At 41.5% G+C, this 14,751-nt stretch overlaps 1 protein-coding gene across 1 annotated transcript; it reads left to right on the top strand.

Moving 5' to 3' along the window:
* Positions 1-6,118: 6,118 nt before the first annotated feature.
* LOC126249778 (neuropeptide SIFamide) lies at positions 6,119-14,208 on the top strand. Its single transcript, XM_049951461.1, has 4 exons — positions 6,119-6,156; positions 8,981-9,122; positions 13,376-13,452; positions 14,115-14,208. The coding sequence occupies exons 2-4, from the start codon at positions 8,981-8,983 to the stop codon at positions 14,121-14,123; spliced, it is 228 nt and encodes a 75-aa protein (XP_049807418.1). The 5' UTR covers positions 6,119-6,156; the 3' UTR covers positions 14,124-14,208.
* Positions 14,209-14,751: the final 543 nt, after the last annotated feature.

Raw genomic sequence — 14,751 nt, 5'->3', positions numbered from 1 at the left:
AATTTCTATCTCCGTGGGTTTGAGTTTTTTGTCTGCTATGGTAATGAACGTAGGGGATTGGCTAGGCTTTACAATTAAATACATGACACCAGCTGTTCCTTGAACAGCAGTCATGTAACGTACTACTTAGGAGTGTAAGATCGTACAGCTACTGCTCTATCACGAAATATTAATATGATCCATGGTACGATATTTCAGCAGTTTTAACGAGATACTTGATCATAACGGATATAAATTACTTTATTGCCTCTCCAAGCGACATACGGTTATGACTAAGTTCTTCTGTGTTGGAGGAATAGGCGAGAAACATTTCCTCCCTCTGAAAAAAAATTAATTTTTTATTTCTTGAAATAAGGGTAGTTTCGTCTCTACTCGCCACTGAGTCCTATGGAGTACTAACTATGACTTCTCATAGTTTCATGGTGCGTTTTCGAGTTCTGGCACAATGAATAGTTCCATTTTTGAAAAAAAGAAATGGAATTGTGAACTCTAATGGAAACCCGAAAACAATCGGTCAGGCAATGACACAAGAAAATCCTCAGAAATCACTGTTACAAGTTGTTATTTTCTGTACTATCGAACATTGTCGCTGTTTACAATGTAGCACAGTAGTGAAGAGCAAGTTGAGACGAACAGTTTCATACGGGACACTTGTGGTCTATTAAGTCGGGAAACTACGTCAAATTGGCGTATAAAAACTACGTATGCTACAGCGCATGCGCGTCGAGCGCGTTTTTCAACATTCTCGCGCTCTCTTCGCACATACCATTAGTTCTAGAGAAAAAAATGAATAGGACCTTTTTTGTAGGAAATTTAATATAGTTTAGTTTTGTTCTGCGACACGTATTCCTGGAGGGTGCGATTTTCGAGTTATTCAAGAAAAACGTACAAAAGTGATATTATATGTGTTCTATTTCGGAAACCATTCGGAATAGGGCATACGTCCATATTAAGTTTTTTGTTCAGAATCACTGATATTATCACCCCTCAAAGCATGTACCTTTCCTCCTGACTCACCCTGTATAAAGTCAAAAAATACGATAGTTCCTTGGAGTTGGTTGTTGACTCCTACAGTGCAGGCGAACTCAAAAACCGTACCTCTGAACAGGCTCCAGAAGAATATTATCTGGAAATGCATACTATAAAAAAAGAGCTTTTTGCTGGAGGTCTGTGTAAAAGGTCATAGGCTTGGAGTGCGAATATATCCTGATCCATGTGACACGTCGTAGCGTGTCATTTGCTGGCACTTATCTAAGATTAAATCTCAAAATGTTTGCGGCCTACAGCAATCGTATGGAACCAAGATTGTGCATTTCCCACGTGCCGTATTCTCTTTAAATACAGCAGTCAACCGCTGGACAGAATTCAGCATCAAGTACGCTACATCGGACTTACTTCTTATGTAAACACCCTGTCTTATCAATTTTTATAAATAATTTTATTATTAATAAGGAAACGAAATGAAACTTTACGAGTTAAGGGTGTACGTGATGTTATTTCAGTTATTACAATGTCGAGTAAAGTTTACAAAATACTGATTCGGCTCGGTAGGGTGTCATCAAGCCGTGGATCCTCTCCTGAGGTAAGCTGGTCCACAACACTTGTAACTGATCCTTGATATTCTGAATAATGACACAGACAGAGCTAAAGTTTCACTAATGTTTCATCCGAGACACATATGGGGATAATGCTGCAATCGGAGGACCTCAACACCACTCAGACAGTTCGTGCCATTAGTGGACGAGCATTGTCACGTTGAAAAATGACAACACGATACTATCGCCTGAGAATCATGAAGTCCGTGACGTACCGTTGTGTCACCAGAGTTTCCCTAATCACCACAAGCCGTGATCTGAACTCATACTCGATGGCTCACCACACAATGTACCCAGGACTAACATCGCTGTGCCTCTCTGAAACATCGGAAGAATGGGACCTCTTCCCAGGTTGAAGCCACCCTCGCCGTCCAGGGAAGTCTGCACTGCGGCGATTCATCGCTGACCACACTGCGACACTATTTATCAGCAGTTGAGGCTTCCAGATCACGGCACCACTCCAAAGGCAGCCGTTTGTATTGTGATGTTAACGGCAACCTACACACGGGACGGTAATTCCCTAGTCGGGCTGCCGCTGGTCTCGACCATTAGTGTAGAATGGCACAGAATGTTGCACACTGTCCATCACTTGTTCTCGAATGGGGGGCGCAGATGTGAAGGGGTCACGATGTGCGTGGTGCACAACATGGCAATATTCGCTTGTGGTGGTTAAAACGTGGTCGATGAGAACCCTGACGACGAATAATTTGGAAATATGTGGTAAGTTCCTATGGGACCAAACTGCTGAGGTCATGGGTCCCTAGGCTTACACACTATTTAATCTAACTTAAACTACCTTACGCTAAGGACAACACGCACAACCATGCCCGAGGGAGGACTCGAACCTCCGACGGGGGAGACGATGAATATGCCTGCCCTACGTTGCCATGCAATGCAACGTTGAGCCCCTGTCATATCTGAATGCCATACAGATCAGGATATTGTACGATTCGACCAGCCGGCCAACTTACAACGGTACTCTCGCGTTCGCGTCAATACGGTACTAGTTTAAGTTCTACCACTGTAAACGCGGAAGATCCGCGATTCGGAATGTCAGAACTGTGTAGTAAGTAGCGGCAGGAACACCACCACGAATTTACGCAGCACTAACACTCCAAACCATCGACTCTCGGAGAGAGATTTTAACCGTGTTTAACCTAATGGTAAAGAATCGAACTTTTTTCTCCGAATCATACAGTTTGTGGGAAAAGCAGTGAGAATAATTACTTTTGGAAACCTTTTATCATACAAAGCCTATTATAACAATAAACTGTTTCGCTTAATAAAACGGCCGCCAGCCCAAATCGGGCACAGTGTCTACACAAAAAGATGAAGTCAATTTTCGACACTGAATAAATAACTACTTTCACTTACTACGTAATTTAAACACAACCACTTAATTTCCATTTACTACGGTCACTTGGCAGTAAGTACTATTAATCCCACTTTCTGTTACTTATGGAATTTATCACTATGCTTCAGTAATTATTTAAAGAAGACACACATATGTTTCAACAAGGATACAAAAAGATATTAAACTTATAGCTATCATACATATGACCAAAACCATTATTTAAGACGACTAAATTTCATTTCTTTAGGACTGTTATTTGTTAATGTTTTACTAACACCAATATTTGTCTGGCTTTCTTTGACATGGAGAAGCAACACGAACAATTACTGTTAAGATTATTGCAGTTAAACAATTATGTTACTTTACTTTCAGAAATGCTATTGAAAACTTATCCTCATGGTCACGCAGAGCAGTGGCCCTTAAACTGATACGTATTTAATAATGATTTTCAGAATTTACTACCAAAACAGTACTATTGCCAGTAATTTACTATTATTCAAGCTTCAATAAACATCAGGATACTCGGAATAAATTCTTTTAGGTAAGGACCCTACCGAGGTAAAAGAAATAGGCAAATTACGGTTAAACACAAAGGTACATTTAACACTTATATTCCATTGATTTAAGATGGATGGTTCATACTGTGATACACTTCTAAATAAAGTACTTTGCCTGTTACTGATGTCGAAGATAGCGTGAGGCGGTGGTGCGTAGTAATATTGCGCAGGTTCGGCTATTGATGTACATAGCTCTGTCTTCCTCTTGGTGGCGACGATAAAATTGCAAATTTCTGAGCTATTAATTTATTGCCGTACGGCGCCAATCATGTAGAACACGTCCGAGGCCAAAACCCAGTCTTGCAGGTAAATTCGGGGCCTCTAGTGCTTGACCAATGTAATGCGTGCGTGTTCACCACTTGCAGGGCAGCTACCGACTGTGTGAACCACTTGCGCACCAATTCTCACTCGCGCGCCCCACCACCTTTTCCATTCCACCACAGAACGAAGTTCCGTTCTACCTATGATCCCTACACATTTTCAATTTACACTTCTGCTTACAAAAACCCTAAGTATGAACCATCTACAATTGCATGACAGCATATACATACAAAATTGACATAATTAATTACAGTTGTACTTGAAATATTACATAATTACTTACAAAATATGTTTTAATACATTTATTCCACCTACGTCAAATAGATTATTTTAAACAGATAAACTACACTTAACAAAAGCTTACTGTCGTTATAGTATTTGGTTAATTTTCAAAATTATTACAGAACAAAAAATTTTAAAATATACAGATTAATGGCAGTATTATATTTACAATAGCATTACAAACTGAAGACCCACAATGACGTCCCTTTAAAACTGTGTCAGGTGCTGATAACTCGATCTCAGACGAGTAGGCGGCATCCTCTTGTCCTTCATAGTGATAAATCAACATCTGACGCTGTGCACCTCATTATACACTCTACCAGTCTTAGTAGTGACACTAAAACCGAGAAAAAATAATGCACTCTGGTGGTCGTTCTACATGTCCCAGAGAGTTGTAACTCTAATCATTTACATGCAAGCCGATGGTGTGTATGTGTATAAAGTTAAATTCACATCCAGTCATGTCTTTTGGATGCTTCCCGTTATTTGTCAGGTTGTGTATGTACGAGGGTTGCCCAGAAAGCAATGCAACTCATTTTTTTTTCTCAGCCGAAAACAATGCTACGAACGCGAAACGTTACGTATGTATTATTTGAAATGTCCTGATTGAGTGCGCCAAGCTTCCGACACGACCGAGAGGTAGCGTCGCTGCAGGCAGTTTTAAAATGGCGTCTGTAGGTGCAGAGAAAGTAACTATGGGGAATATTCACAAACGCTTGTTCAAAGTCATCACAAGGCTGTTCGGCGGAGCTCCACGATTTGCAGCGGTCGGGGAGACCATCCACGGCTATCACATCTGACACACCTGACCTAGCTCCCTCGGACTTCCACTTGTTTGGGCCATTAAAGGACGCCATTCGTGGAAGAAATTTTGAAGACGATGAGGAGATGATTCATACAGTGAAGCACTGGCTCCGCCACTAGGGCAAGGGTTGGTACCGACAGGGCATACACGCCCCTGTTTTGCGCTGGACGAAGGCCGTAGAACGGGATGGAGATTACGTGGAAAAACAGGGTATGTAAATAAAACACCATTATTTCGAGTGTGTAATTCTCATTATGTTCAATAAAGAACTGTTGAAGAAAAAAATGCAGTGCATTACTTTCTGGGCAACCGTCGTATAATCTTTAGTGAAAAAGAGAACGGTCTGATAAAATTTTGAAATATGTTGTGAAGAAAAGAAAAAGAATACAGCTAAATAAATAACTCATGATACAAAATTGGCATAATTCGAGTTAAAAAGAGGAGTAATTTTAGAGGACGGTGAAGCATGTGTAATATTTACACCTGACGATCTTTTACATTACATTCATTCCATTGGTTGGATCCCCGAGAAAGGGTTATCTGTGATAAAGAAAGAGGTCAAGGGTGTAAAATTTATTTAAGAGCGATACCTTGAAATAACAGATTATGCAATATTATATTATACTGGTAATATTAATTAAAAAAGAACTCTAAACATTCATATTAAGAGTTTCTGTGGAGATAGGATAGAGAAATTGAGGAAATTACCCAACAGAAAGTCCCTTAATTCAACGTAAAACTCCCTAATATTATCCATAAGGCATTTAATATGCTCTGTCAGGTTGTTGAATACGTGTGTAGCCATGTGTCTATACTTTTGTTAAGTCCTTGAAGTCTTTGTAGGTGTTAGTTTTGGTCATACGGTTATATGCATCCTTTGCGCCATATTTAAGCAAAGAAATATTGCTTACGACAAAGGACATGCATGAACATATGTATGAATCTGAAATCAACCTGATAAATTTCGTTTTTCATAGTGTGTGACTTCAGTTTGCTCCAGCTTTTGTTCACTGTTTTTTTTTCCGCAGCGTTGGAGCGATAATGCTTTATCTGCGCCTGCACCCTGCGGTTGGTCGGCGGGAAAATTGCGCACCCAGGAGGCGCCGAAGGAAATGGTCTCCTATAATCGAATGAAGTGTGCCATCAGCCGGCCTGTATAAAAGCTGGAGGGCTGCGGCCGAGGGTCAGTCAACAGCCAGTCTCCGCTGCAAACACCCACCAGCCGACAACTCGCCAACCGTGGTAAGCATCAGGTTGTCCGACTTCGCTCGAGTCGAACACATTTCAGGATTTCTAACACTTACTGGAAACTTCACCCTTTTCATAGTTTTGTGACTGTACAGCGATCCAACACCAAGCAATATTACATTCTCCTGCTACTAGAGTCTCTGAGTAATAAACTCTTACGCCTCCTTTGAAACTTCGTCTGTTGTGCCTGATAAGAAACATTCAAAGTTATTCGCTCAGGATCACCTGTTGATATGAACTGCCTTTTCTCCTTTAGTACAGAAATATACTTCTATATTATGGAAACAGCTAAAAAAAAGGAAGATTAGAGTTTAACGTCCCGTCGACCAAGATACTGAGCACAAGCTCTGAGTAGGAAAGGATGGGGGATGAAATAGGCCACTCCGGCATTTGCCTGAAACAATTTAGGGAAATCACGCAAAACCTAAATCTGGATAACAGGATGGCGATTTTTAACCGTCATCTTACCGAATGTGAGTCCAGTATGCTAACCACTGCACCACATCGCTCCGTGAAACAGCTAATGTCTTCTTGTTCACTTTTCCGTTTTCACTGATATTTTCGACGTCTTGAGTTTCATTTTTGAATTTTTGCCAGATGCTACGTAAATATATGAGGTAGAGTTCTTCTCTAGCTCTCTGGACAGCTGAAATCGTCATACATTTTCAACCGTATAGATTTTGCTCCGTGAGACAGTAGGTACCATCAACTACATTAAAATTTTGGACGTATTAAGTCGAGGGTTGACGGGAACTCTGTTCCGTTAAATTTCTAAGCTAGTTGCCCTAGTGATCTTCAGATTAGCAATCATCTTAGTGAGCAAAGAAAACCGTCAGTTACTAGCTACGAAAAGATAACATCTAACTGAATCATGTGACGCTTCGCGTAGCCTCTAAAGCTTTTGGACTGATCTGGTCTCACGTTAATAAAATACGTTTCTCTATTTTCTGGAGTATTTGAGATTTACGATCCGTATTTGGCATGGCGCTGTCCTAGATCGCCAAACTTATGAATTTTGGTACAGGAATTGTTACTGCAGTGAAAACAGAAATCTCTGTCTGATGCGGCTGATACTTGTCGATGACCCGTGGAGACCCAGTGGACGTATGTCTCAAATCTTCCACGATTTCGTCCTGTCGTGCTCATTCAGCAGCTACATGTTGCGTTCTGATGTTGGGACAGGCAGCATTACCGAAGGGAAGGTTTGTTGCACGTATCACTCAGTACCTGATTCCCTTGCAGTATAGTTATACTTTTCAAACTTAATGTTCAACAGAAAATCGCAACAATGTTTGATTCAGCCAGCTAGAAATCAGCTGTATGATTCATGGTCGATTCCATGGGAATGATTGTGCCCAACGACCGTGATGTAATCCAGGACGGAAAGATCAGCATCGGTCGTACTATTATATGTCTTTTTTTATATAGATCTGTAAATAGCAGCATCAGTTGGATTAATGTTTGTACATACCTAAGTTATATTGGAGTATGTGTTGTTATAATTACGTCGAGTCTGCATGACTACCTATAACGCACTGACGATAATTGCACTGTTAGCTGAAATCAAGATCTGCAATAAAAAGAAAGATGTTGACCCTCTTTCTGCTCAGCTGCATGATTGTTGAAAAAATGAGCTGGGCATGCGAGTGCAAGGCTGACAAGGAATTATGAAGCACGTTAATCGGTTTCACTGAAACGTAAAGTGAAAAAGGCACCAGCCGATTACTATCAGAACACCATTACCTTGCTCGGTCTCTAAGATACTAGAAAGCTACGTAACACTGCAGTGGACGTTTCTGCCGTATCAAGATACAACTAAATATTGCGTATTTCCAGCCACGAAAGACCGGTCGAAAAATGTGTACTTTTGGAGTGGCTTTTTGTGTCAACCAGGTGACAAAAATGAAATGTAGAACATTTTGGCCACTGAAATATGTCTGTAACTAAATGACAGTATCGTTTTTAATGACGTGGATCCACTAATTGTCTTGTAACCCCGAGACTTTGTAGAAACACTGATGTCATTAATGTATCTTTTAAGTGACTAGGGGTTCATTTTTGCAGAAAGTTCCTACATTTACATTAACGTCCATAGTGTTCAAACCACAGCGAATTTCATGGCAGAGGGTACTTCCAATTGTAGCACATGTTAGGGTTTCTTCCTGCTCCATTAGCGTATCGAGCGTGAGAAGCATGACAGCTTAAACGCCTCTGTGTGCACGACGATTAGTCTGATCTCATTTTCGTGGCCCCTACGGAAGCGGTACGCTTGATCTGTAGTATATTCCTAAATTCCTCACGTAATACTGGTACCTGAAACTTTGAAAGCAGAGTTTCGCGGTATACTTGGCGTCTATCTTTATGTGTTTGCCAGTTCAGTTTTCTCAGCATTCCCTGAGGCCAAACAAACCTGTCACCGTTCATGCGCTCTTCTTTGTATACGTTCAATATTTCTTCTTCGTCGTATTTGACGTGGGTCCCACACATTTGAGCAATATTCGAGGATAAGGCACACGAATATTTTGTAAGCAATCTCCTTTGCTGACTGACTACATTTTCCCATTATGTTGCCAATGAATCTAAGTCAGCCACTTGCTACGAATATGACTGAGCCTATGTGATCATTTCATTTCCCATATCCAGAAATTGCTAATCAAAAGTATTTGTATGACTCGACTGATGCCAATTGCGACTCGATAGTAAGTTTTAGAGTGCTGCTAAGAAAACTGGGGCATGCATATTGTTTTTGCGCTCTGTCTTACTTTTATGTTGAATCAAGTACAGAGAGCCGATAGCTGGAGCCCTGTATGTGTTTCAGATGCAGAGTCCAGTGTGCAGCCGACTGTTGGTGGCCGTTGTGGCGGCTCTTTTGGTGTTTGCGGGCACAGCCTCCGCCGCCGCAGCCACTTTCCGCAGACCACCTTTCAACGGCAGCATCTTCGGCAAGAGAAACTCCGTTGGTCAGTAATAATTTCTAACACGTACCTTTCCCCAAACCTGCTAGTCCGTGCGCATAAAGAATCGTTCGCTAGGATCTAACTTCATAACTAGCCAGTGATAACATTCCATTGAAACAAAGGCAATCGATAGTAGCTCAAGGCACGTGAAGGAGGTGGGTAATGAAGTACGAGGGAAATTCTAAGAGCCTAATAAAGAATAAAAATTTTGTAAGCAGTTGTTTTATCTCGAAGTTTGCTTAGCTCGAGGATTTAGCAACATGACTTTGATGAAATGGAGTGGCGTTGGTTGTCGATGCTAAAAGAACGTTTGAGGGTAGAGGTGGGTGCGATTTTCTTGCAAACCAAGCAAATACCTCGAAAGTCATACGTCATTCTAATGGAAAAAATTGCTTGAGATGGTGATAGCGCTTTGACTCACGTCAAAATGAAAAGAAAAGCTAGCACCAAAAGTATATGATCGGTCTTTCAGAGCGTGATAACCAACACTGATCGACACCACACGAGCGAGTCGGTATTACAGGAACTTACGCAGAAAGGAGAAGACCGTTTGAAGGTTGATTGTAGCGTGTATGATCAGTTTTAGACCACAATGCTCAACGGATTTTCTTTGCTTCACTGCGTCAATTTGATCCGGAGGCAAGGAACGAAGATTAAGTTTCAATGTCCCACCCACTACGAGTCATTACAAACGGAGCAAACGCTCAGATTGGGGCAGGAAATCGGCCGCCTCCTGGTATTTTCCCTAAGCGTGTTAGAGAGAACACGAGAACCATAATTCTGGATGGCTGGATGGAGATTTGAACCGACGTCCTAACGAATGCGGATCTAGTGTCGCGCCCACATGCCACCTCGTTAGGTAATTTGAGCCGGAACCTCCTATGTTTGTGTACATGTAGTTCAAGAGAAGGCTACTATCTACATATCATCCTCCTTTAGCCCTCAGAGTCTGTAGGGCGGACGTGATGTCAATTTTTGTGTGCTGATGCCTTTCTTCACAGAGCTCTGCAATTATAAGAAAAGATAGCAGGAATCTAACTCGAATCTGTTCAATTTTTGTAATGGATGATAACTATCAGTTGTCAGAATGGAACCCACTTTTACATTTGGTTCTTAGCGATTTAAAAGAAAAGACTGGCTGTTGCAAAATTCTATAGCTACAGATGACTGGCGGAAAGTTTTTTATATGAGTCCACCATTCATACAATGCAATTACTGTCTTGCCACGATCTGAAACATGTCTCAGACTACAGACATCGAGGATCATAATCTAGAGACGGTTCTTAAACCAACTGTCAATTGCTGTTGAAGATACTGAGATACGTTTTGCTCCCGCTGCGCGGAAATCAGTAAACCGTAACATGGTGAAGCAACGTTACAGACGTGTACACTTTCCAGTCACATTAAAGTGATCATGCATGAAAAACCTGAATAACCAAATTTTGTAGCGCGAGACGTGCATGGAGAGAGTCAGTACGGTTCTTCTGAAAGGTACCGATTGGGATGTGTAGCCATATCGACTTCAATGTCGTGGCCAACTGCGCTAGATTTCTCGGTTCAGTAGCCACGGTGTGAACATCCCGATCGAGATGGTCCCACAGATTTTCGATTGAGTTTAAATCCACTGAGTGTGGTGGGCAGGGGAGTACGATTAACTCATCCCGGTGCTTTTTGAGCCACGTATGTACATCACGTGTTGTGCGAGACGTTGCATTGTCCTGCTGATAGATGTTATCGTGCTGAGGTAAAACAAACGGTATGTAGGGGCGGGCATGGTCCCCAAGGATAGATGCATACATGTGTTGACCGAGTCTGCCTTCCAGAATGACAAGATCACTCACGAAATGCCACAAAAACATTCCACACTGGACCCTTGGGACAATTGTTGCAGGGTGTTTGCTTTCAGACGTTTCACGCCGTACGTGCCAATGGCCATCTATCCGATGGAGCATAAAACTCAGTGGACGACCAGTTGCAGTATTCCCGTGCAAATTCCAGCCTTCCTCGCCGTTGAACAGCAGTAAGCGTGGGTGCTTGAGCCAGACGCCTGCTGCGGAGGCCGATACGACGCAATGTTCGCTGAACGGTCGTTGAGGAGACACGTTTGGTAGCCACTTAGTTTACCTGGGCGGTCAGTTGCACGTCTACACATCTCTGCAGCTGTCGTTCACCACTGTCATCTATGGCCCGTGGTGCACTACAGTTGCCTCAGAGCGGTTTGCGATAGCACCATTTTGCCATGCACGATATACTTTCACCACTGCGACAACAGAGCAGTTTATAAGTGTGACTAGCCGTTTCGGAAATAAATTTCACCATTGGCCCGAAAGCCAATGATCGTGCCCTTTTGGACTTCAGATAAATCGCTCCGTTCCCGCATTACGGCAAAGACTGCACTGTTTTCCGCGTCCGTCCGACACGATCAATATACTCTCCACAGCCAGTGTTACTATAGCGACTCATTAAGATGTAGAATGTCGTATTTGGTAGTTCAGATAAAAGACAAGTGCTGTCTAGTATTAGAGCAGGACACGATAGGAGAGATAATACTAAGGTAATTTCTGTAACAAGCTGACAGAACCCAGTCTTGAAGTCAGGTAAGGTAGGTATAGTCATCCTCTCAGGAACGCTTTATTTTTGCTGGAATAGTTCTTTGATCTAGTTTTAAAGCTATGAAGTCCACGCCGGTGGTTCGTTGCTGTAGATTCCACGGAAAATGGGAACGCAGCGAAACAACACTGAAACTTTGTCGAAACTTTCTAGAATTATTCAATAAAAAATTGCTAAATTTCTGCAGCGGCCTATGTTGATGAAACTGTTTCACGAAAAGAAGTAGCCGTCTTAGGGACTCAGCAGACGATTATCTGCGCCGACAGATGGTTGTGTACAACATCAAACCAACCGAAGTGCTAAACCTTTACTCTAAATGTATTCGTAAAACATCAAGTCTTAGAGTGCCACACGACACAGGAGGTTTAGTCTAAATGTTTAGTTATCTGAGCTCTGAAAAATTCCTATGCTACCTAAGGTGAAACTTAGGTCGCTGCACAGTTTAAGACAGAAAAAAATAAAAAAGAGAATTTGTTCATTAATGGTAGCATTAGTTTCTAACGCCATTTTTCTTCTATTACTAAAGCGTATTACCTTACATACTATGCAACTGTATAACTGACTTGTAGATCGGCACAGCATGTGGCTTGGTAGATCAATGGAAATGGAAATGCCGTGTGGCTAGGGCCTCCCGTCGGGTGGACCGTTCGCCTGGTGCAAGTCTGTCGAGTTGAAGCCACTTCGGCGGCTTGCGTGTCGATGGGGATGAAATGATGATGATAAGGACACCACAACACCCAGTCCCTGAGCGGAGAAAATCTCCGACCCAGCCGGGAATCGAACCCGGGCCGTTAGGTATGACACTCCGTCGCGCTGACCACTCAGCTACCAGAGGCGGACGGTAGATCAATGAGTAAGTGTGACACTACAAAGCTTCAGAACTCAACCTTCAGTCGGTCCTACGATTTTTTTCTGGCAGTAACGGATTGTTTCCCCCCTAGCGAAGTTCTGCATAGGTAAAAATGCTAAGTTATATTGTGGTTCCGAGCCCACTTTAAACAGTAATTCCGTCAACAACTGCCTGTGTATGTCAGTTCAACCTTGAATAGGATCATGCCTAGTTATGCCACGAGCCGCCCTTTGGGTTGAGGATAGCTTTACCTTTTTACAACACTGTATCCCTTCTCGGCCACCCTGATGAATTTCTTCGAAATGCTACAGTCCTTTATAAAAGGCTACGATAAGCAGTTACTGCCAAATGAGGTGTTAGTGAACATTCGAATCGTCAACAGGCACACTGAAGATAAAAAGCAGTTTCCTTTTATATTTCTGACTTTGGCAGTGATCTCACGTAGTCGCAAGAGTTGGCAGAGTCATATATTTGAGGCGTGCAAAACAGTGAATATTAACTTCTATTGAATTTCAGTACCAACTACAACGATTAAATTTACTTCTGTATAGAGGTTGACAGTTCAGAACGTTTCGTTTGCCTTGTGCATTGTAACATTCAACCTGCATTTTCTGCTTAGTTCATTACAGGATTTATACTAAGAATTAATGAATGCCGAATCGAGTATCTATGAATGAAGTTCAAAGGGAGCCCTTAGTGGGGTTGCAAGTGTGTGACGTACATTTAGATCGGTGCTCTTTTTTTTTGCCACCGTAATGGACAGAGTGAATTGATAATACGTGTCTGTCTTTTGCAGAATACACTGGCAGTTCAACAGCCGTGTCTGCCGTGTGTGAGATCGCAGCAGAAGCCTGCGCAGCTTGGCTGAACAACGTAAGTAAATCAGATAACACACCATTCTTAACAAAGTTCGATATGACATAGTAAAACTCAATTTATTTTTCTCTGCGATGATCAGAATTTGTTGAAGCTCTGTGCGACACTATACTTTTAGACATTCCGTCGTATTAGAGCGTGTAGTATTCAGACATAAATTTTTGAAAATATTTTAATTTTTCACTGTGATTTTATGTTATCATGGCAGTTTATAAAAATAGCCTCATAATTCTCTCAAGGACAGTTGCGCCCTACGGTCAAATAGAAGCCAACAAGCTGGCACTAGCTACGTAGTTAGAAATACTTTTGTACTGTCAGATATTAGACGTTCTTCTTTACTGTGTATCCCACTAGTTAACGGACACTATAAAAGTGTTTTTTAATTCTTCACATTTTACATACTACATTTATTGTCTTTTGTGCAATACCTCTGTTACTTGTAATCTACATAGATTGCACATATATGGACTGATAAATTGGTATTGTCATTATTATTGTTTTTTTGCCGATTTATTTTCGGTATAGGCAAACAGATGTAACATACATTCGGTGTATAAGTACAGTTTCACAAAACATGTTTTTCTCTTCGACAAACACTACTATAATGATTAAGAGAAAAAAGTGTGCTACTTTAACATTTAATTTCTATTTTATTTCAGGAGAAGTGAGGATGCCACACCGGACTGCGTGACTAATGTTTAGCTATGTAATATGAACTTATAGTAATCCAAATAAACTGCTTTCTGCATAGTGAAGATAAGTGTTTTTTAACTACCCTGATGAAATACATCTTTCCCTTGTTCTCCTATCATACCCACGTACATGTTTTAAACAGTGTTTTAGAAGTAACTGGATGAGATTAAAACACTAAGTTCACATGAGAACTGCAGGCAGTTGCAGTGGTTTTATGATGCAAAATAATGGATGTTAAAGAACTATAGCGAAAGCTACAGAATATCTGTAGTACACACACACACACAGAGTGACACAACAGAGCTAAGACGATTTATGTATCAAAAAGCGTTTACGTTATTGTTTTACTGAATTCCTTGGGAATGCAGTTATCGTTCATGTACTAGAAACACATCCCATGCTATACTTCTTGTCCATTGGCAGGACTGTATCATAAAAAACCAGCAGTCCTCTCTCAACCACAACACGAGTAAGATATGATGATATTTGGTTTGTGGGGCGCTCAACTCCGAGGTCATCAGCACCCGTACAAAGTCCCAATTTTTTCACAGTCCAGTTTTGTACACAGTCCAATCTATTCACTACCACGAATGATGATGATGT

This window comes from Schistocerca nitens, chromosome 3, assembly GCF_023898315.1.
Source record: "Schistocerca nitens isolate TAMUIC-IGC-003100 chromosome 3, iqSchNite1.1, whole genome shotgun sequence".
Lineage (NCBI taxonomy): Eukaryota > Metazoa > Arthropoda > Insecta > Orthoptera > Acrididae > Schistocerca > Schistocerca nitens.
The sequence above is the reverse complement of the archived record's forward strand: the minus strand, read 5'-3'. Positions and strand labels throughout refer to the sequence as shown.